At 38.0% G+C, this 20,816-nt stretch overlaps 1 protein-coding gene across 4 annotated transcripts in view; it reads left to right on the forward strand.

Annotated features, from left to right (window-relative positions):
- The window catches only part of cald1a (caldesmon 1a), an 89,259-nt gene that overhangs the window by 33,007 nt on the left and 35,436 nt on the right, over positions 1-20,816 (forward strand). For 3 of the 4 annotated variants that reach the window (XR_005279888.1, XM_038275977.1, XM_038275979.1), the window contains exon 2: positions 10,931-11,016. Coding sequence is in view for 3 of the 4 variants with exons in the window: in XM_038275977.1 (XP_038131905.1) it covers positions 10,940-11,016 (77 nt within the window). In the remaining variant the exon portion in view is untranslated. Of the gene's footprint in view, positions 1-9,125; positions 9,274-10,930; positions 11,017-20,816 lie in introns of those variants that run through there. The other variant, XM_038275978.1, reaches the window with a different exon arrangement.

The raw sequence follows: 20,816 nt of genomic DNA on the forward strand, positions 1-20,816 counted from the left end.
CCATGGGTTTGGTCAACTATTAAGATAATAGTGCATTCCATCCCTATTGAATCCTAATAGTTTGCATCATTTATTCACCACAAATTTTTTCTTAAACTACAGTTTTTCACATCACAAGTTGGATCCTTTTCTCCTGGGAAACATTTGGGGATCCTGTAAAATGAATGAGGATCTCTTGGTTTTTCCTTCTGGTAGTTATATTGATGGGAAAGCTCCTGGTGATATGGTTGTTTACTTTAGTTAATAAGTAATAGCTCTATATACCATTAGCTAATAATTTGCTCTGGTTGGTTCACTGCTCTGGCCCTGAAATATTTAAAGTATAATAGGAGATTCTCCTGATGATAAAAAAAAAATAAAAAAAAAAAATAGAAGGGAACGGCCAAAAAAACTAGAATCTTCCAGCTTAATGTAATAAATCTGATTTGCAGTCATGGCACATCCTTGGATGTTGCTTCAGCCTGCATGTCTGAGAAGATACCCTAAAGCAGAACCAAAGCTTTACAAGAGCAAACGAAGTGAATGCCACATCTAGATGTACACCCTGTCAGAAAATCACATATAGATTGAACTAACCATTCCTTCATTCTGGTCTTTTTGCTGTTGAGAAATGTGCCATTTAAAGCTTTTTTTTAGCTTGGGGAAAAAAAAAAACCCTACTGTTCACATTTTAATTCCCAAACACCCCTCACATACAGATTGAACTTCTTTTAAGAGGTTCTCTCAGGAGACTCCTTACCTCTGCAAGAAACGTTAGGTTTATCCAACTCAAACTGTCCCTGGAGCCTCAGCCTAAACAGCTGTTAGAGTGCACTACCTAGCAGCTTGGAGCGTCTTCCCCTCATTATGCTGCCCCCTGCTTATATTACTGCAGAGGCTTTAACTGTGTGATAAAATAACCATAAAATGATCATTCTTACTTTGCTGAAATATACTTTCAGCTCAAACTGAACTAGAGTAGCCATCTGCTCTTCTTTCTGTGCCTCTTTCTTGTCATCCTTTCCTTCTGAGAAGGTTTTTAGCTTTATCTTAAGCAATTTATGCACCTTTGTTTTTCTGCACTGAAAAATAACCTCAGAGTGTGGTTTATGTTTGCATTTAACAATGTTAAAATCGTGAAAATTTTGAAAATGTCCAGTACTTTTTACAAGGTAGAGGAATGAAATGGTATTTGCACTCTTTCGGGTTTTGTTTTTCTTGTTTTGTTGCACAGTTATTCCATCAAACAGATAATATATCAGATAAAGAGCTTTGTAGATGAAAAATACTTTTTTTTTAATGCGAACACAATAGAAAATCCCCTTTACCGTCCCACAATGGGAAAATGGTGGTGTTACAGCAGCAAAAGGTTATAGCAGCAATGGTCACACAATGTGGACCTTAGAAAAGGGTAAAAAAAAAAATGACAGATAGGAAAAATAAACAAATAAAATATTGTACTTTACTGTGTTTTTGCAATATAACTACTCTGTATCTAGAGAATAAAAAATAAACAACAGCTGTGGACATTTTTTACAGTAATGGCTGTGTGAAAATGGCAGCAACACCATATATGGGCAAAAAATGCCATCAGCCTGTTATTAAAGTGACTAAGAAAGAAATCGTGCAAAAAATTAGCATGAATGTAACAACTTATTGAGGTTGTTGGGAACAGTGGTGGCTATAAAGTCTTCTGCAGCTGCAGGGAGGAAGGATCTGTGATAACGCTCCCTGGTGCATTTAGGGTGCAGCAGTCTGTCAATGAAAGAGTTTTCCTTTTTCAAACCAAACCTTAAAGAAATCACTTCAGACCTAAATGACTTGTTGAAATAGAACTTGCCTTTCAAAAGTAAAAAGAAATGCATCGTAATTGGAATGTCTGATCAAATGGTTACTAAGCCTGTTTAGGGGTTTCGGAATCCACAGCTTCAGAGAGAGTCATGATCAATAGATCCAGACAACATGAGTCACTGGTAAACAATCGCAGAAATTGCCAGCCTACTAACACTTCCAAGAACTGCTCATCCAGGGGGGGTCACAACAGAACTCGGAACAATGTCTGCTCCTCTGCAGGATTCTTTTCTCAGCACGGTTAGGGTGGTTGATGCAACAATTAGAAAGCGGCTGAGCTGCTTTGTTTCAGTTCAGATTGGATCAGTATGAGGATTGATTGATAATTAGGAGTATAATCCATTAGCTTTTCTTTTCACTTAGAGAGCCTTAAACTTTTATTAACATTTAACCTCAAAGGATCAATAAGGAAAATATCACCATCTAACTTGAAATCTGTATTCATACAAACAATTGGACATTTTATTCCTCTGCAATTTGCAGAGTTAAATATTAATTTACTTTAAAGGCTTAAAATACAGTGTATCTAAATGCATATCTATTATGCAAAAACAAACAAAAAAGAATTAACATTTGCCAAGTTTCTAAAAGTATTTAAACTTAAAACATTAGGCAAGATTAGACATTAAAATATTTTAGACCAGAAAATACCTAATTGAAGTTTTTTTTAACTTTATCTGTGTACCACATATTTCTAAGCTTGGCTTGTAGTCCCACATTTGTTGGCAAAGGTTTAACCTAGTCTTCCATCTTCATTTATTAGCCTCCCTCTTTGTCATGTTATGCTTTCTCCAAACACTGAAGTGCAATACCATGTTTATTTTTTTTTTATGTTTTTTTAATAGTCTTTAACATTCACCATGATAAAGCAGGCATGTGTAATCTAAGCTGCTGTTGTTCTTGTGTTTTTGCAATTTTTGTAATTATTGCAGTCAAATTTTTTGTGGTTAATTTGCAAGGAAAAGCTTTATAAACTATCTTCCCCACTGTAAAATTGCAGACTTTAAACTGTTTGAAAAATGTGACTTTCTAGCACCAAAAATTGCTTTTTACATAATTATTTGTGTCATTTGACCATCGCATTGTCAACATCAGCTAATGTGAAGTCTGTTGTTCTTATTTGTGCATTTCCGGCTACATACAAACAAGGCTTGAACTTGTTAAAGATCCAATCCCCTCCAACGTCAGATCAAGGTCTGAGGGTAGAAGGTCAATAAATTCATTTAATTCACTTTATTTTAATATAGCCAATTCACAACACATCATCTCAAGGCACTTTACAGTTCACCAGATCATACAGTCAAATGATTCAAAGTTTTCTATCGAAGGAAAACCAATTGGTTGCATCAACCCATTGACTCGAATGCAACCCCTTATGCTAAGCATGCTTGTAGCGACAGCGGAGAGGAAAAACTCCCTTTTAACAGGAAGAAACCTCCAGCAGAACCAGGCTCAGAGTGAGCGGCCATCTGCCGAGGCTACTGGGGTTCAAGGAGACAGAAGCAGAGATACAAATGCTATACATTGAGATATATATTTAAATATACATAGATATATATTAGGGGTGGAACAGTTTATGAAAACCGTCCGAACCGTTCGGTTCGACTGTCTTGGTTCGATTATTGTGTTGGGTTCGGTTCATGCGCTGCTCCTTTTTCTCATAGGCAAAGCGATTACACTCCAGAGCAGAAGGTGGCGGTACTGCAACCAAAGCCAACCACTAGTAGTAAACAAGAAGAAGAAGAAGAAGAGAAGCAGTGTAGCCGGATGTAGCAGAAAAAAATCAGTTGTTGTGAAGTTTTGTGTGGGTATGGCGAGTGGGAAACAACAGGAGTTGGAAGACATGCCAGCAGCACTTTATAGGTCTGCCATATGGGACCGCTTTGCATTCAGAGTGACCTACGATGACGGCAGAAAGAAAGTTGTGGATAAAAACAGTGTGCAAGCATTGTGCAACACGTTTTGTTTATGCTAACATGCAGACATGTTCACAAGTCATTTTTTGCAAGTCCAAGTCAAGTCTCAAGTCTTGAGAGCTCAAGTCCAAGTCAAGTCTCAAGTCTTGAGAAGGCCTGTCGCAATAATCAATTAATCGCACAAAAAATTCTAATCACTTGATTCATTTAAAAAAGTGCAATAATTTCCGTGCTTGCTTGTTTCTCCTTGTGTTTTCATCTCCGTCACTGAGACGGTATAGCTTAAAGGTCGCTAGTATATCTATGGAATTATCATTATCTGGAACTGCTAAATGAAAAATACAATTTAAAAAAGCACACGCAAAATTTTTTTCCAGATAAATTTTGCATTTTCTTACAGTATTTACCTGACATTTGTGGTTTCAACTTTTTCTAGTTTTAGCAGTAAATGTCTGCTCTTTTATTGAAAATGAGGACTGTGGAAAAAAAAACAATCACAATCCTGCCTTCCACGTACTGTTGCGTCAGGGACGTCAGTGTGTTGCACAGAGAAAAATATGGTTTATGGTTTTCTTTCATTTAAATGTTAGTTTTTTGCTTTGCATGTTTGGAGAGGAAGATATGATTTGTTTTTCTTTGTATTTTCTTCTTGAGCTTTGCATGTTTTGATATTTCTTTTTTATATGATTGTTTTCCTTTATTTTAGACTTTTGAATTTTTCCTGCATGTTGGGTTGTTTTGGTTTGTTTTTCCCTTGTGACAATCCATGCGCACTGGACTGAAGTGGTTGTCTGAGGAGGCGGAGTGCATCAATTGCGCTGCGTAATTGCTGCGCTCAGGTGTGAGCAAGGGCTGATTAAAGCCGACATAAAAGGAGTCTGAAGGAAAGGAGAAAGAGAACGGAATCTGCAGGTGACAGAGACGGACGCGCTGCCAGGGGAGATGCAGCTGGGATCCGTGCACCAGGAGGGCGCATAGATCGCCCAGTAAGAAGTATTAGGGCAGAGGAGGAACCTCGCCTGTAAGTAGCGCTCCCCCTCACTTAAAGCATAAACAGGAATATATCTTCCGACGGGGTTTTGGCGCGTGGATGCTGGCGTTCTCCTTGCTTCTCTTTTTAGCTGGATCTGTCTGGAAAGGGGTGTGGCACGCCAGGGAGTGGAACAGTGCTGAAGCGCCCCAGAGTCTGTGGATCAGCCAGTGGGTGCTGCAGGCCGATCACTCGCACCAGAAGCAGCAGAACAAGCGGAGCCCAACTTCCAGCCTCTGATTTTTAAGGAAAACTCTTGAATTTTAGGTTTTATCAGGAGAAGAAAAGGATTTATTATGCCACTTTTGCTGTGGCTTTTTGTATAAATAAAACACTTGAACTTGAGTGCTTCACGGTTTGGGTCTTTGAGTTTTTTTTTAGTTTTTTTTTTTACCCCTTCTGTGTGCGGGTAAGGCGAGCGGCGATCAGTCAAGTTAGTAAAACAAAAAAACACTTGAATAAGTGTTTTTACTCTGGAATAAAATATTGTTCACAAGTCGGAAATCACGAGTCTCAGTCGAGTCTGAAGTCCTTTAAATGCAAGTCTAAGTCGAGTCTGAAGTCATTAAATATGCGACTTAAGTGCGACTCGAGTACGAGTCACAAACTCGAGTCCCCATCTCTGCTAACATGTCAGGCTAACAAAAACCGTGACCACCTAACCGTGAACTGAACCGAACCGTGGATTTTGTGAACCGTTCCACCCCTAATATATATATGCTATTAGATAATGTCACAAAGAGCTAAATTGTTGATACAGTCATAAAATATGTTACTGTTCTTTTTATCTACTGATCACATAGCTTGGAATCCCATAAATAGGAGTACTGTTTTTTTTTTTTTTTTTTGCTCATCTGCTTTGTCTCAATTTAACCCCATTTTGATTAACCAAAGCTTTTATGCACAAAGAAGAGGAACTCTAACTGGCATATGAAATAAGAAATATGGAGTCTCTTAAGTCTATCTTTTATAATCAAAGTTGAAATAACATTCCTCACATAGCTTCATGACTCTACCCTGAAGATTAATTTGTTTGTGCAAAGATTGTGAGCCAATAGCAATTCCTCTCCTGTGATAGAAAGGTTTGCAATGCTGGAAGCATTTCAGCAGAACCCGAAAATAAATATATCCTTTTGTTTGGTGCCTCGTTCGGTCAACGGGGTTCTATTGTTTCAACTCCAGGGGTTTTGTCAGTGGGTGGAGTTATTATACGGTACGTAATCCCAGCGGCTGTGAGGATCATATCAGCCTGGGTTTAAAGGGCTTTCAAGAGACTGGCACTTAGACAGAGAGCTGTGTGCCAGGGTCTGGCAGTCTCGACAGGTAGTAATTTGACTGGTGAATGTGTCATTATTCCCAGTATGGAAGGCATTGGCCCAGATGAGGAAAGGCTAAGAAAGAGTGGTGGGAGTGGATAGATGGAGATAAACAGGAATAAATGGACACAGTGAAGGGAGATGTTTTGCAGCTGACAGGCTCAGGCAGGTTAAAAATGTGACAAAATGTTTACCCTGGCTTGCTGAACTTTATGGAACATTTCTCCTCTCTCCTGGCTTTGTTAGCTTTTGCAATGTGTGGGTGGTCCCTTCTGTGCACACCACAGTTACACCTCTAGGTTGCACTAAAGGCCCTTTCTCTGAGGGCTCAGGTGATTAAGCTTGGAGAAAGGAATAGTCATTTGCTTTGCATTTTAATTACATTTTAACTCTATTATTTTATAACACTGTTTAAGTGCAGATTTAACAATATAAGACTTTAAAAGACAAGAAGGTTTAGAAAGCTGCATATTAGTAAAAATCTAATTGCATGGTCAGATTTAATCATATCACGGAGTGAAATTCAGTTTTAAACATGAGAGGCAGTCAAGTTTTGTTGCTAATGAAATAAAACCCAATTGATCACATCAAGCTGAGATTTTTGTGCAGTCTTGTAAAAGCATGGTGAAATTTGGTGCTCTTTACTTAACCAGAGGATTAGCCTCCAGCCTGTGTTGTGGAGCTGGAAATGCAAGGTGGAAACCAATGCATTTACAAGCTTTTAATTCTCTGCGCCTGGATTAACCACCTCTGGTGAAAGTGGAGAAAACATCTCCCTGTTATCGGTATAAAACCTCTAGCTGAAGCAGGCTCTGTACTAGCAGCCAGTTTTTGTACTAATTGCGGGTTTAAGAGGGCAGAGAAGAGTCATGTCTATAGAGAAAGAGCTCAAATGATGACTGGCAACATTCTTTCCATCAACGGCTTTGGAAAGGTGAATGCAAGAAAGCAGTTTATCATTAATTCCTCTGTTAAAGAGACACAGCTAAACATTGAAGCATTAAGTTAGGGATGGATATCATTTAAAAAAAGACACAATTTGCCATCAAAGGTTTTATTAATCATTTTTGTAAGATGAAAGGGACACAGCTAAACACAATAGCATTAGCTTCTATTATGTAGAAAATGAAACGTCACAACAGCTGATGGTACTAAAAGATTCATCTTCCTGGATAGAGACTCAGTTAAAAACTGTTTCAAATGAGCAGAAGTATCTTTTTTGGAAATAAAAGGAAGAGAGTGGAATTTATGTAGAAAGGATTAGGTGTACCTTCCATACAAAAAAAAAAAAAACTATATATAAGAAGTTTATGAGAGCAATGTCTTTGATTTGTCCAGCAAAGACACCGCTAAACATTAAAGCACAAAGTTGCTTTACTTTCTTTGGACAAAAGCAACAAAGTTAATGAAAATGATAAGATTCACAGAAACACTTGGCCTTGTGTACCCTCTTGTGAAGATAAAACAGGAATGATTGCATAAAGTTAATAAAAACCATGTTTATATCAACTGTTGTTTAGAAAAGAGACACAGCTAAACACTGATGCATCAAGTTTAGGGATGGGTATTGTAAAAATAAATACAAAGATGATACAATTTGCCATCATAGGCTTTATTAATTATTTTTTTAGATGAACGGGACACACCTAAATACAAAAAGATTACCTTCTATTGTGTAGAATATCAAACATCACACACAGCTGATGGCACTAAAAGATTCATCTTCTTGGATAGAGACTCAGTTAAAAACTGTATCAAATGAGCAGAAGTATCTTCTTTGGAAATAAAAGGAAGAGAGTGGAATTTATGTAGAATGGACCAGGTGTACCTTCTAAACAAAAAGAAAACAAAACTTATATATGAGAAGTTGATGGGAGCTATGTCTTTGACTTGTCCAGCAAAGACACCGCTAAATATTAAAGCACAAAGTTGCTTTACTTTCTTTGGACAAAAACAACAAAGTTAATGAAAACGATAAGAGTCACAGAAGCACTTGGCCTTGTGTACCCTCTTGTGAAGATAAAACAGGAATGATTGCACAAAGTTAATAGCAACCATGTTTTTATCAATTGTTTAGAAAAGAGAGACGGCTAAACACTGAAGTGCTAAAGCAGGAGCACTTTTAGATGAGGAAGAAAATAACCGCAAACCCACAATCACTGGCTTTAATAACTGAGCATAAGACATGGATATAGCCTAACAATAAAAACAGAATGCATTTTAAAAAGCTTTATTGCTTTCCTCGTGTTTATTGCTCATTAGAAACGCAAACTGTAATCCAAACTGTGATCTTTAATTTCCATCCAAGGGTTGACAGATGACATGCCATTAAGTCATTTTGTGAAATTGTGTGCATTGAACAAAAATGCATGCCTTTTAGCTGTATAAATCAAGCATTATGTGTAACAATAGGCTATGGATGCTTTGCGTGCTTGCATTGCTAATAAGTTACACCCCCTCATTGCTGCTGCTTGTGGGAAAGCGTGTGATAAGAACAATGTTTGGAGGTCTCACCAGGTTTTGGTTATTGTCTTAATTGCAGTTGTGTGAATGGCCGTTTCCCAACGCCCTCGTTTGCACAAATGACAATAAATGTAAAGCTTAACATAGATTTCTTCCTTCGAGTGTCTCTTAAGAACCTGATCACTTTTGGAGTATAATTGCACACAGAGGCCTGTGTTTTGTTTACTGTAAGGGCTCATATGAGAGAGGTTGAAGATGCAGTGAGCAGGGTGAGAGTTTGCAGGTGTTTTTACAAACACGTCTGTTTCTACTCATTAATATGCATGTATGTGCAAGCACAAATGCCTCTCCCACATTCTTGTTTGCATAATATATACCTGGGTGGCAATGTCTATTGGAGGGGAGGGGGGGATGCATAACTTATTGCATACAGGAAGCTACGAGGGAAAACAAAGTTTAGCCAAGCTCTGACACGTCTCTAAACAACACAGGAAAAGTTTTGAAGCAGAGATGGGGGACAGAAAGGCAGAAAGGGGGAAAGGAGGAGGGAGGGACAACTAGCAGGGAAGGGAGAGAGATGCAAGCATTTTCTGTCGAATGAGGCCAGCTTTGGGAGACCACTGCTGTTGTTACTCTGAGGCTTTGCTCGGACAAACCAATTAAGAGTAACCGATATGGTTTAACGGAGGAAAAAAAATACTTTGGAGGCTAATTAAAGGTATGGCGCTGTTCTTTTTATCATTGAAATGTTTTAAAAAAATCTTCTTCTTAGCTGTGTTTGCACTTTATAGCTTTACTTTATTGGAATATGCGTGAATCCACAGCTTACATTACATGCTTCGTTTCAATCGGTGTGCAGTAGAGTCTTTTTTTTCTTCTTTTTTGCACGAATCATAGATTTATGAAGGAAGCCTCAGCAGCTCCTGGGTGGTCTCCGGCCTCACAGCCAGTCGTGTACCAAGTTGTTTTTTTCTCCTTAGATTTACTCCAAGCTGATGATATTAACATCCTGCCTTAGCTTCAGCCTACCTCTCTTTTTTTATTTTTTTTAAAGCTAGTTTGGAGGCTTTCCAACAGTTTTTTTTAAGCTTTAAATCCTCAGCTTGTTGATGACTAATCGGAGCTGTGTGTGCAAAATTATAACCCCATCGAGAAAGGTGGCAATTAAAGTTGCGCGTCATGCTGTTTAAGTCCAGCGTAGTTTTTAAACATCAGAAGCAGGCTCTATATGAGCTGCCGTTTGACTGATGTCTGTGTGAAGGGGAAGCAACACTGGTTATTATGTGTAAAAAGGCTTAAAACGCTTTCATCTTTTATTGCAGAAGCTTAATCTCCCTTAAATTTTGCAGGGGGAAAAAAAAAATCAGCCTATAGTTTAATAACAGGTATTCAGGGGGGTGGGGGCATTTATAGAAATTATTGATTTAGGATGTAAGTAGTGGTGTTTTTTTCCATAATTCTTTAAATGTGGGATGTTTGTAGTTTGCATTTATTTTAAGAATCATATGGCTGTTTTTTCACTTAGCTACTCTTAAAATTGAAGACAAAAAAAAAGCAACATTGAAGATAACTGGAACAATAAAAAGGGATAAATGAACATGAAGTGTTATCTTCCCACACATGCACCATAAGGAGGTCAAAATTTCCTAATTTTAATATCGCACTGCAGCAAAACAAAATAATTTTCATTGTAACTGGTTCTTTGAATGGTAAAAAGACCTCTTTCCTACCATCACAAGCTCAAAAGTTAAGTTTTGCTCACCTATTTAGGATTTAACTACTGTCAAACACTCTAATGGGATTTGGCATGAAATAATGATTTGTACTCAAAGTACATGATTTCTATTGTAATAAGAAACCGGAGATCTGTGATGCTGTGGGCCGTCCTTTTGTTTGGGAGCCTCATCTGAGTGCCTAGCCTCAAACTATTTTGATATGCAAAGACATTATAATCAAGCATCTGTTGGACTCATTGTCATTTGGCCTTTTTACAGGATAAAGATCCAAAACATGTGGTAAAAGAAACCTAAAAAGTAAAAGGTTGTTTTTTTTTTGTTTTTGTAATAAATCCTCCATATGAGATCATGATCATCAGTTTTCATGATAAGGAAGTGGTGTCCAATATCACTTCTAAAGAGAGTCTCTCCAGCATTTCTTAAATAATAAATGAGTAATTATCAGGCTCCTGCAGCATCTGGCCTACTGAGGAACTTATGCATCCATTGGAATCAGCTGTGTTGATGCAGAACACCCAAGACTGTATTAGAGCTTTTTTACATATATTTACTAAGGGTGGCAATAGATCACTATTATACATGATTGCTTTCCCTTCCTCCCCAGAAAAATGAACCTATCTGTGTTTGATGTCTCTTCAGGGCACCATCATGGAGGATTTGGACTTTGAGCGGCGCCGGGAGCTGAGGAGGCAAAAGCGGGAGGAGATGCGCTTGGAGGCGGAACGGTGAGACCCGTTTTATGCTTTTTATAATTTTGTATTTAATCACTTCGTCTACGAACACCTGTGTCTGATCTCGGTGAGTCTGCTTTCATTTAGGGTTTCTTTTTCTTTATTTTGTCGTGGCTGTGGAAGCTCTGCAGAGCAGTTAGTGTTGTGTGATGACTCCCCCGGTTGTTAATTCTTTGCACACTACCTCTGATGCTCACGCCAAGTTAGGGGAGGGAGTTAGCCAGGAGCTGGGTCATTTAAAAACATCACTCAGCAGATATTGGCTTTCCCCAAAGCAGGCAGGAAGAAGAAAGGTTTGATAAGAAATCCGATGCGCTCTGTGATGACCTTTAATGTTCAATCATGCCCTGCCTCTCTGTTTCCAATTTTCTCTTCCAAATACTGTGGCCTTTTGAACCCTCTTTTTATTTAGTGGAAGAAACTGATTAAACTCAAGTTGGCTTCTGCAAATTGATTCAGCAGCAACACGCCAAGTGGACTAATCAAAAAGGTAGTTAAAAGGCGGTTTTATTGTGAGGTCTTTATACAGTGTGACAAGAAAGTGTTTAGACTCAGTTTTTATTTTTCTAAGGGTTTCTTCATCCATGGCTTTAGAATTAAAAGTCTGATTTGGATGCAGAAAACTGGCCAAGGTCACTTTCTGCTTAGAAACCTTATATTAGAGCCCACACTCCTCATGGAAAACAAATTGACTCTGGGTTAAATTTGTTACAATGCTTTGATGTTTTTCGGTTATCATTCCTTTCATGACATTAAGAATATATTGTCAGTGTTTATAAAGAGTGTAAAGAGGGATCTCAGTCATGTAATTCAACATTTTAGTTTATCTGCTATGGAAAATCTGCAAAATATTTGAGGCAAGATCTTCAAATTAATTCTACATTGCACCAGATATACAGATAATGGTATTTTTTTTTGGTTTTCTTTTGAATTTAAGTAAAGTTTATTCACTAATCTAGCATCTTAATAAAGAAGAGTCCCTCTTCTTACATTTCTGTTGTGTCCAAACCTAAATGATGGGAAATTGTGTTGATAAACTTTAGAGATTATACAGTGTCTGGAGTTTTGAATGATATTTTATCAACTATACGGATACAATATAACTTGACGCATTAGACGATATCTGAAAAAAATAAATAAAATTACAAGCTGTTTCTAAAATAAGCTGTTTTGAGATTCTAATTGAAACATTTGATTTAAAAAAAAATGCTCCTTTTTGTGTCTTCACGTATCATCACTGTAGACATTTTCGATTTTGAGCTAGAAACGAATGTTGTTCAGATTCCTAAAAACTGGACTGGCTCTTAGCACAGACGTTTAGCTTCACAGCACATGCTGAGCTAACCTTTGCTAGCGCCAACCACTGATCTCTATTTATTCACTGGATTGCTGATAGCAACATTGACGATAATACCGTAGTACACGGTGCTGTGAAGTCACCAGCCTCCATATTGGTACTCCCTAGTCTGAATGTAAACAATACGTACGCCACAGCATCGAACAACAATGACTTTCTCATTTTCAGGGGGCTTAAGACTTTTAAAATAAAGATAAAGTCATCACTTTGACTTGACTCCTATAGGTTGGCCTGTCACAGAATTGGCGGCATCCTGACTTTTCATCCAGTCACTTTTAGTTTCTTGTTTTTTTTTTTGTTTTTTTTTATTTAAGATCTAAATAAACCGTATGCACCTGGTTTTGAGTGTGGTCGACCAATTCATGATAAAACAAACTGGGTAGGACCTTTAAAGTGCACTTCAGTTTAAGAATAAAAAATAAAACAGCGTTTCTTCTCGTCTGAGGCCAAATGCTATAAAGTCTTTTCATGCTAGTGCTAGCTAATACTTTTTTTTGTTTTTGGTCATATGAACCTTTTTTTTCATATCTAACAATTTCCTCTATAATCTTTCTCTTTAATCCTTATTGATGTAAACTTGAAGGCACTTGTATAACTAACTTCCTGCCCTCCAAACACCAGACATTGTTTTTTTTTTTTAGGCTACATCTGGTCGGTCCATCACACTCTTGATATAACCAACATATAGTTGTTCAAAATCAAGCCGTTTAGTGCACTTTAGTGCAATAAGTTTTTCAAGAATCTAACAATTATGGCTTTTCACCTTTCACTTTTCAACCAAATGTAGACATTGTTTGGGTGTAAATGTCTTTTCAATGTCTTTACAACCAATTTTTGCTCAGATGGTGGCTACCAACCCAACATAGAGGACATGGATGAATATGCAATGCCATGAGAGATGTTTTGGGGGGTTTTGTTTATTTTTTGTTTTATGAGCAGTGGTTTACTAGAAATTGAGCAAGTATTTCAACTAGTCACAATCATGATTAAACATAGGTGAGCAGAGGAATTATCAAAAAACGTGACATTTGTCGGTGTCGAGTGAAATGGCAAACCGGGCCGTATATACCTACTAATGGGCAGATTATACTTCTGCAACCGCGTTTTGCTGGTAAGCGTCTGCAACATCGGTCTGGAATTTCTAGGGACGAACAGCAGTTTCCCACCAAAGCGCTAGGGGGAGCCTATTTGAGAACTCGTGAGAACTTCGGCAGGTGGTCATGAGAACTTCTTCGGCGGCGCCGACGGCAGTGTTTATTTTACAAAGCAACAAGACTGAGGCATCGTACAAGTGGTTTTACTTCAGAAACTCCTCGATCAACCTTTTGTCGTGGTTATCCATTGTTATTACTGCTCGGTTTTCTAAAAATGGTGCGCCCCGGCACCGAATCGAGAAGGACGAACACACAGAGAGCCGGAAAGGCATACCAAGGACCAATCATAGCTGCTTTTTGTCTGTGCACTTCCGCTTGAGGTCTGCGCGGGTTTGCGACTGTCCGACGTGCAGTCGGGATTTTGCACGACAACGGTTGCAGAGCCTCTGTGTGGGGGGTTTGATAACGCAGATTTGACGGTTGCAGAGGCTATGCGTCAGAAGTATAAATTGGCCTTAAGTTCTCTGCTCATATCCTGTCTGTCAATTGGGAGAAAGAGCTACTAGTGCCTAAAAATCGTGGGAAGGTAGATTAGTGTTGCTTAAATTAGCATAGATGGATGACTGTAATTCAGCACTACACCATTATGGCAGCTGCGGATTGAGTTGAGTTTTTACTTTAGTTTTTGCTGTCGGGGTCAAATGCTAATTGCTAGTGCACTTGTAAGATTGTACATATTTCAGGAAATTGTATGTTTAACATTTTAACCCAAGCTTAGTTGGGTAAGTGGGGTAAGATATGAAGAATCAAAGTAGTAAGTGGATGTTAGACTTTTTTAGAAACTCAATACTCTGAGTCAGATCCACATTTACCCTCCCTCACTAAAGGGGTTAACCAAAAAAAGATGGCAAGAATTCAGTATAGGACAGCAGCCCTTCTTCAATTATAGATCTCTTGATTCTAGATTCTCTTCAGCCATTTTGTTAAACTGTTATGCAAAAGTAATGTCTTGAGGGCCTCTTTTAATTTCAACCTCTTAGACTTTCATGCCTCATTTCCTCAGATGCACTCTTAATAGCTGTTTTAAGTGAAGCTTAATGGTTTCACGGCAAACCCCCCCCACCCCCTTCCCACAACCCACTGCTAGAATTATTTATACATTTTTCAAGTGTTTATGTAACGCAGAGAGGATCGAGTTGGACAGAAAAAGCAGACTAAAGGAGGCGACAGAGGAGCTGAAGAGGGTCGACTGAGAGAAACTGTTGAAGGGTTTTTGGAGTTCATTCATATTTGGTCAGAGTGGCCAAAAAACCTTCAGCTACCAGGCAACACGGATCTACTGTGAGTGCGTTACTGACAATAAAGTAAAACAATCTACATTTTTTAGTCTTTTAGTGTGTCTTACTGGGTTCTACTGTTGAACTTTATTTTTTTTCAAATCAGACTGATTTTTTTTTACTATAGAGATAACAAAGATTACTAGAAAATACAAATCGGAAATGAAAAGGTCCTCTAAATTTGGCCTGAATTTTATACCTAGTTACTCCCAAATCTAATAACAGTCAGATATGAGGAATCGATACATTAGATAGTACCTGTCTGATCACATAAAGTAGGCTATTATATATAAAAAAGGCACAGTTTGGGCCTTAATCTGCAAAACTTCAAAAGCAGGTGAGAAACTGCTATTGACATCTAAAAAGTTTGGTGGTTATTGTCAATTCACAAGGCTCTGGAGCACAAATCAAGCACCGCAGGAGTCAAAAATGTGATGATTGGAGTAGCTAGTGCTTAAATCAACCATAAATTTATCAAGGACTTATCCAGGTTTTTACTGAAGACTCAGAAAGACATCTAAAGCAGGATCACCATTTACTACCAACAATGGAACATTTTCTTCAGACAATCAAGTAAAACAATTCAAATTTAACACATGCAAACATGTAAAATTAATGACATATAAAAATATATTTGTTAAACTTATGTAATCATAACCCTTCACCTTCCTATTGTCCTTAACATCAACTGGCTCGTATTTAACTTATAAGTCCATATAACTCCAAAAGTATAATCATTGAGAACATACAGTAGTTTGTGCATATTTGCACGTTTCTACACACATTGTCATTCATATTATTACTCATAGTTTACAACACGAACACCATTGCTAAAATATGTATACACAAATCTGCAGTGACTAAGAATATCTATTGATGTTCACCATTCATCTTCCATCTCATATATTTTTTAAAAAGCAGTTTAGCTTTTTCCTTAACAGTCTCATGATCAGACATTGCTTCAATTCAACGCCGAGTTTCTTCAAATCTTATACATTATTTATGGATTTGCACATTCTTTTCTTCTGTTCAAGCACATCAGATTTACAGGGAAATAATTGCTGAAGACAAAAAAAACACAAAACAGGAACACAAAGATCTGTTTCACATCTTCAGTAAAGTTTTCTATGTACTAACAACAAAAAGTTATTGTCAAGTGGACCTTTACATTAGGGGAATTGCACACTCTCAAGCAACCACAAACATGGTGGTGGTAGTGTGATGCTCTGGGTGTGCTTTGCTGCGGCTTCATTTGAATAGCTTCCTATAATGATGCACAATTTGTGCGGAAAATCCTGAAGGAGTGGATCCAATCCTACATTGTTTCCATTCGACAGTAGGGTTTCCACATTAGCAAACAGAACAACAAATTAAGGTTTGAATAGCCTGGTCAAAGGGAGATCTTAAATCAAATTGGGATGCTGTGACAAAGCCTTAAACAGGCCATTGATGTTGAAATAGCCACCATTCAGACTATATAAAAAAACCTTTCAGCAAGATTGAGTGGGCTGAAATTTTCCAGAGGTCATTTAGATTTATTACCAGTCATGATTAGATGTATTAAAGGCAAGAAGGAGGGTTCTGTGGTGGAAGATGCGTCCGATGGCTGTTTGTGTATTTTTGAATCGTCTGCATGCATTAGTGCCCCTTCCTTTGCAAAAGTTCTCCAGGCTGGAAACTCCTCCGTCGGCGATTTTGTATTTCACCCAGAGAGGCAGCAAAGTGCCAGGATGCCCCTAGGCTACCAACAGGGAATGCATATCCTTTGTTGACAACGTATCACTTTACACGTTTTGACTGTAGAGGTTTCATTATTTAAATTAATTAATACAGCACTTACTACAGAATTAAACGTAATTTACCTGTCCAGCAGACGTTTTATGACCAAAGCATCCATTTTCAGATGCATTTGCTCCTTCAGGGTAGGCCATCTCGGAAAAGAATCTCCTAAATTACACTTCTCTCCTACTTTCTCTCCTCTCTTCGACTACATTGTAAAAAGGCTTGCATTTCCGGTTAGGTTTGTCAGGATTCTTTTTGGCCATGATGCTCCAGTTTATACAAATAGGCAAAGAAAGAAAAGCTGCAGCAGCAAACTAGAGTGGAAATACTTCTTGGTGCTTCGGCATAATGGCGGACAACTAGCCAAACAGTGTAGGAGTTATGCTTGGAGCCTACGTACTGGAGGAACGTACGCAAAACGTTTGTCGCCAATCCACTTTTGACAGTAGGCAAAGTGGAATTAAATTTTTTATTGTTTGCGGAACCATAAATTCAAGAATGCCATCCATTAATTAAGTCATTTAATATGAATCTGGACATTTAATTTCTGAAAAAATCTTCTTTCATACCTTTAAGCCAGGGATTGCAGTTGGTTTGGAGTAGAGGTCTATATATGGTAAATAGGGCCATGTTGGTTTTTATAGCATTTTAACCTAGATGAAATAAATAATTAGGTAAAATAAAACTATTTTGTATTTACTCAGGTTATTATGACATAAAATAAAAAATCTGTAATGGGGGTACTTTTTACGCTTTGGGCCTCTCTTAGTTTAGTCTGAACCACACGCTATCTTGTTGTCCTGCTTGATTTCAACCATAACTGGGGATGTATGAGAAGTACAGAGAGAATGTGGGGCCATGTAATGGTGCCTGCAGGAATGCCAAATTCCTGCCGATTATATGTGTTTACTGGCCAGGTCTCCATTTACTACATGCTTGGACACTGCTATTGTCTGTGTGGGAGAGTGCTTTTTCATCTAGCGTGAGTAGTAGTGTGGTCACTGGGTGTTTGCATGCTGCTCTCTACTATGTTGTGCTCTGTGTGGGGCGAGTGTCTGCGTGGAGTAGATTTTCTCTGTGTGTTTCACATCAGAGTTGATGAAAGCTTGACTAGAGCCATTCAAGGTTTTTATTCTAAATGTATGTTTTGTCTGCATCCCATGGAAGACAGGCAGCCAAGCATTCCCTGTTCTGTTTTACATCAGCCTCTGTTAGTCGTATGGAAATTGTTGCTCTAACAGAGGTGAACGGAGGGCTTTGATTTACTTTTAGGTCGATTGAATGAAGCCACACACGTTTGCATATTCTTCCTCAAAGCTTTCTCACACTCAATTCCCCCAATCATTGCTGCTCATCAGTATGTTTTCCTTCAGTGGAACACACTCAGACAGGAATGTCTCCAAAGGGCTCATAGACATGGAATTTTCTCTGTCTATTCCGAAACCATGCTGTTTTGGCCAAACCCATCTTAACTTTGTGTTGAAGTATTCATAATTCAATAAAAAGTTGCCAGATGAAGTTAATAAACTATAGTCTGGTAGAATTTCAACTTGAGCAGTTAGTAAACATAAGCGGTCCCCTTTGTACACTGAAAACTATTGAAGGTGCTGCATTTATACTTCAAACTTGTTTTAAAGGCAGCTATTTTGAAAAGAGTTTAGCTTAATATTTCCAAGCATTCCCAGCTAGGGTTGCCAACTCCCTGGGAAAAAAAAGGGACACCTCATGTGGGAGCCAGCTGACCCGATTGCCGTTACCCTCCTGGCGTGGTAGTTTTTTTTAGCCCCCCTTTGTGTGTGAAATGATTTTTTTTATTACTATTTGACTCAATCTGCATTGAATTAGATGCATATTTGTGAGTGACAAGAACATATGGAAAACAAATGATTATCCAGCAATTCCTTTTAATACAAAATAACAAACTTTGCTGAATAAAATAAGTATCTTAAGCGTAAGCCTGTCCTGCTTAAGTTCAAATGTAAAAATTAATATAAAACAATAAATAAATAGTGCACATTTTTGGTGCAACAGCAAACTTGTAAACATATTTGTGCCTTAAATGCAATCAATGACTAAAGGCCACAGTTGTAAAACAGAAAAAAAAAGAAAAATAGCTCAATGCCGCATTATGTGGCGATAGTAGGGTTGTCAAAAGTATCGATACTCAAAAAAGTATCAATACTGTAACGTTGTATCCGGATACAACGTTTTGGCGATATATCGTGATATTCGGCTGCCCAATATAATATAACTTCTTAGTATCGATTTTCAAAATAAAAAAAATGGTTACATAAAACATTGATGGGAAAATGGGCTACCTCTGCACCACCACTCTGGCAGAAAGCGCTGTGGAGCCCTTTAACTGTGCGTGCAGCACCAAATCTGTATTTGAGGCAGTCACAGTGGAAGAAAACACCAAACAACATGGATAATAATACCTAATCAATATTTTCTGATGAAAATATACAGCACTTGCTGTTTTATCTCCTCATTTGACTTTGATAGCTGGGGAAAATATGGCAATATATAGTGATACTGCAATATCGTGATAATATCGTATCGTGACCCAAGTATCGCGAAGTGTATCGAATCGCAACACTCATGCCAATACTCACCTCTACTGAACACTGTGTGATTGAATAATTCTGTGCACTTTTCACTTTCAGACTTTTTTTGTAACAGGTGTAGCTGCTGTGAATTATTTTTGTTAACTGGTTTGGCTAGTGTCATTGTTATGTCTGCATATCATAGCCAAGGAAGGAACACTTAATAAAAAATTTTAAGTTTTTTGCACAGCATACAACCTCAAAATATTGTTCTTATTGTTTTTTATTTTTTTATTGTATTTTTTTATTAATGAAAATATTTCTGTTGAATTTTAGAGTCTTTGTTTTTATCCTTGTGGTATCGAAAAAGGTATTTAGTATCGAATATTTTACTTAGTAATCGGTATCAAGTTGAAAAGTTTATTATTGTGACAACCCTAGGCGATAGCCTATTTTTTCCACTTGTATTTCCTCAAAGCTCTTACAGCAGTGAGGAGTTGTTTGTCATTGAGTGCTGCAGAGTAAAGCTGAGTAAAGCAGCGTCAGCATTAAAATAAATTTAAAATACTCTGTTCGTCCCCCATTTTACTCTGTATCTACGTGAGCAAGACTTAACTCAACCAATGGGATGAGGGTATTCTGGATCGTTACATATATGTCGTCAGCTCATTGGTCACAACACAGGACAAGGCCCGGGAACAAGTTTACCGTAAGTTTTGTATCTAAGGTGCCTTTGTTCTTCATTTTCCATTAGCTTTTTACTGACTATTTTTTTACTCTTGCAGTAATACGAGACAAATGCGTTCCTTTTCCACTAAATACGGGACAGGTACTTCTATTTCTAAATGCGTAATGATTCCTTTTTTCAAGGGACGGTCGGCAACCCTACTACCAGCTAACCAAAGCTAGTTGGGTCGAAAGAAGTTCAGAGGTAAAAAGATAAAAGGTTTTACCATTTTCACAAATGCCCTATGATTCAACAGTGCAAAGCTTTAGTTTGCATACATTGTGGTGCATAACCATCCGGCAAACATTATAGAGGGATTGAGAATCTAAAGGTTGTACAACAATCGATTGGTTTGGGATGTGCTGTTGCAAAGTCTTGGGCAAGGAAAGTCACCACTGGTTGTCCTAAAAGTCGCTAGATGACGTGATCTATGCATTTTTGGCTCCACTTTGACAAATCCTTTGTGTTAACAGAATGCATCTGTTATGATTCACCTGTTGGATCGCTTAAATTCAAGGGATTTCATTGTAATTCTGCATAAAAACGGTGCATAAAACAATGGAAGATGTCAAAACTTACTCGAAAAATAACCATTGCATTTTCCAGCAATATGGAGTAGCATTCAAGAACGATATGTTATTGAAGAGTCTCATTGGATTTAGCTTTGAAATTAGAAAACGCTCAACTATTTCTGCATTTTCTTTCATTTTCTTTCTTTCTGTTGACCTATTCCTACCCTTTCCTCTTTATTCTTTACGCCTCTCCTGTCACTCCCCTTGAGAGACCAGGAAGGGCTGAGGAAGCAACACCCATCCCCTGTGAATGAGCCATGTCAAACAGTCCCCACCCTGGCTGAACAGACCATTCTAAACATGACCCGGTCCAGCTTCTTCTTCTGGTTCTGACAGGAATGGGGATGGATACAGACAGATGAAAACATTTCATAGGCAG

This window comes from Cyprinodon tularosa, unplaced genomic scaffold (assembly GCF_016077235.1).
Source record: "Cyprinodon tularosa strain WSP-4 unplaced genomic scaffold, ASM1607723v1 ctg986, whole genome shotgun sequence".
Lineage (NCBI taxonomy): Eukaryota > Metazoa > Chordata > Actinopteri > Cyprinodontiformes > Cyprinodontidae > Cyprinodon > Cyprinodon tularosa.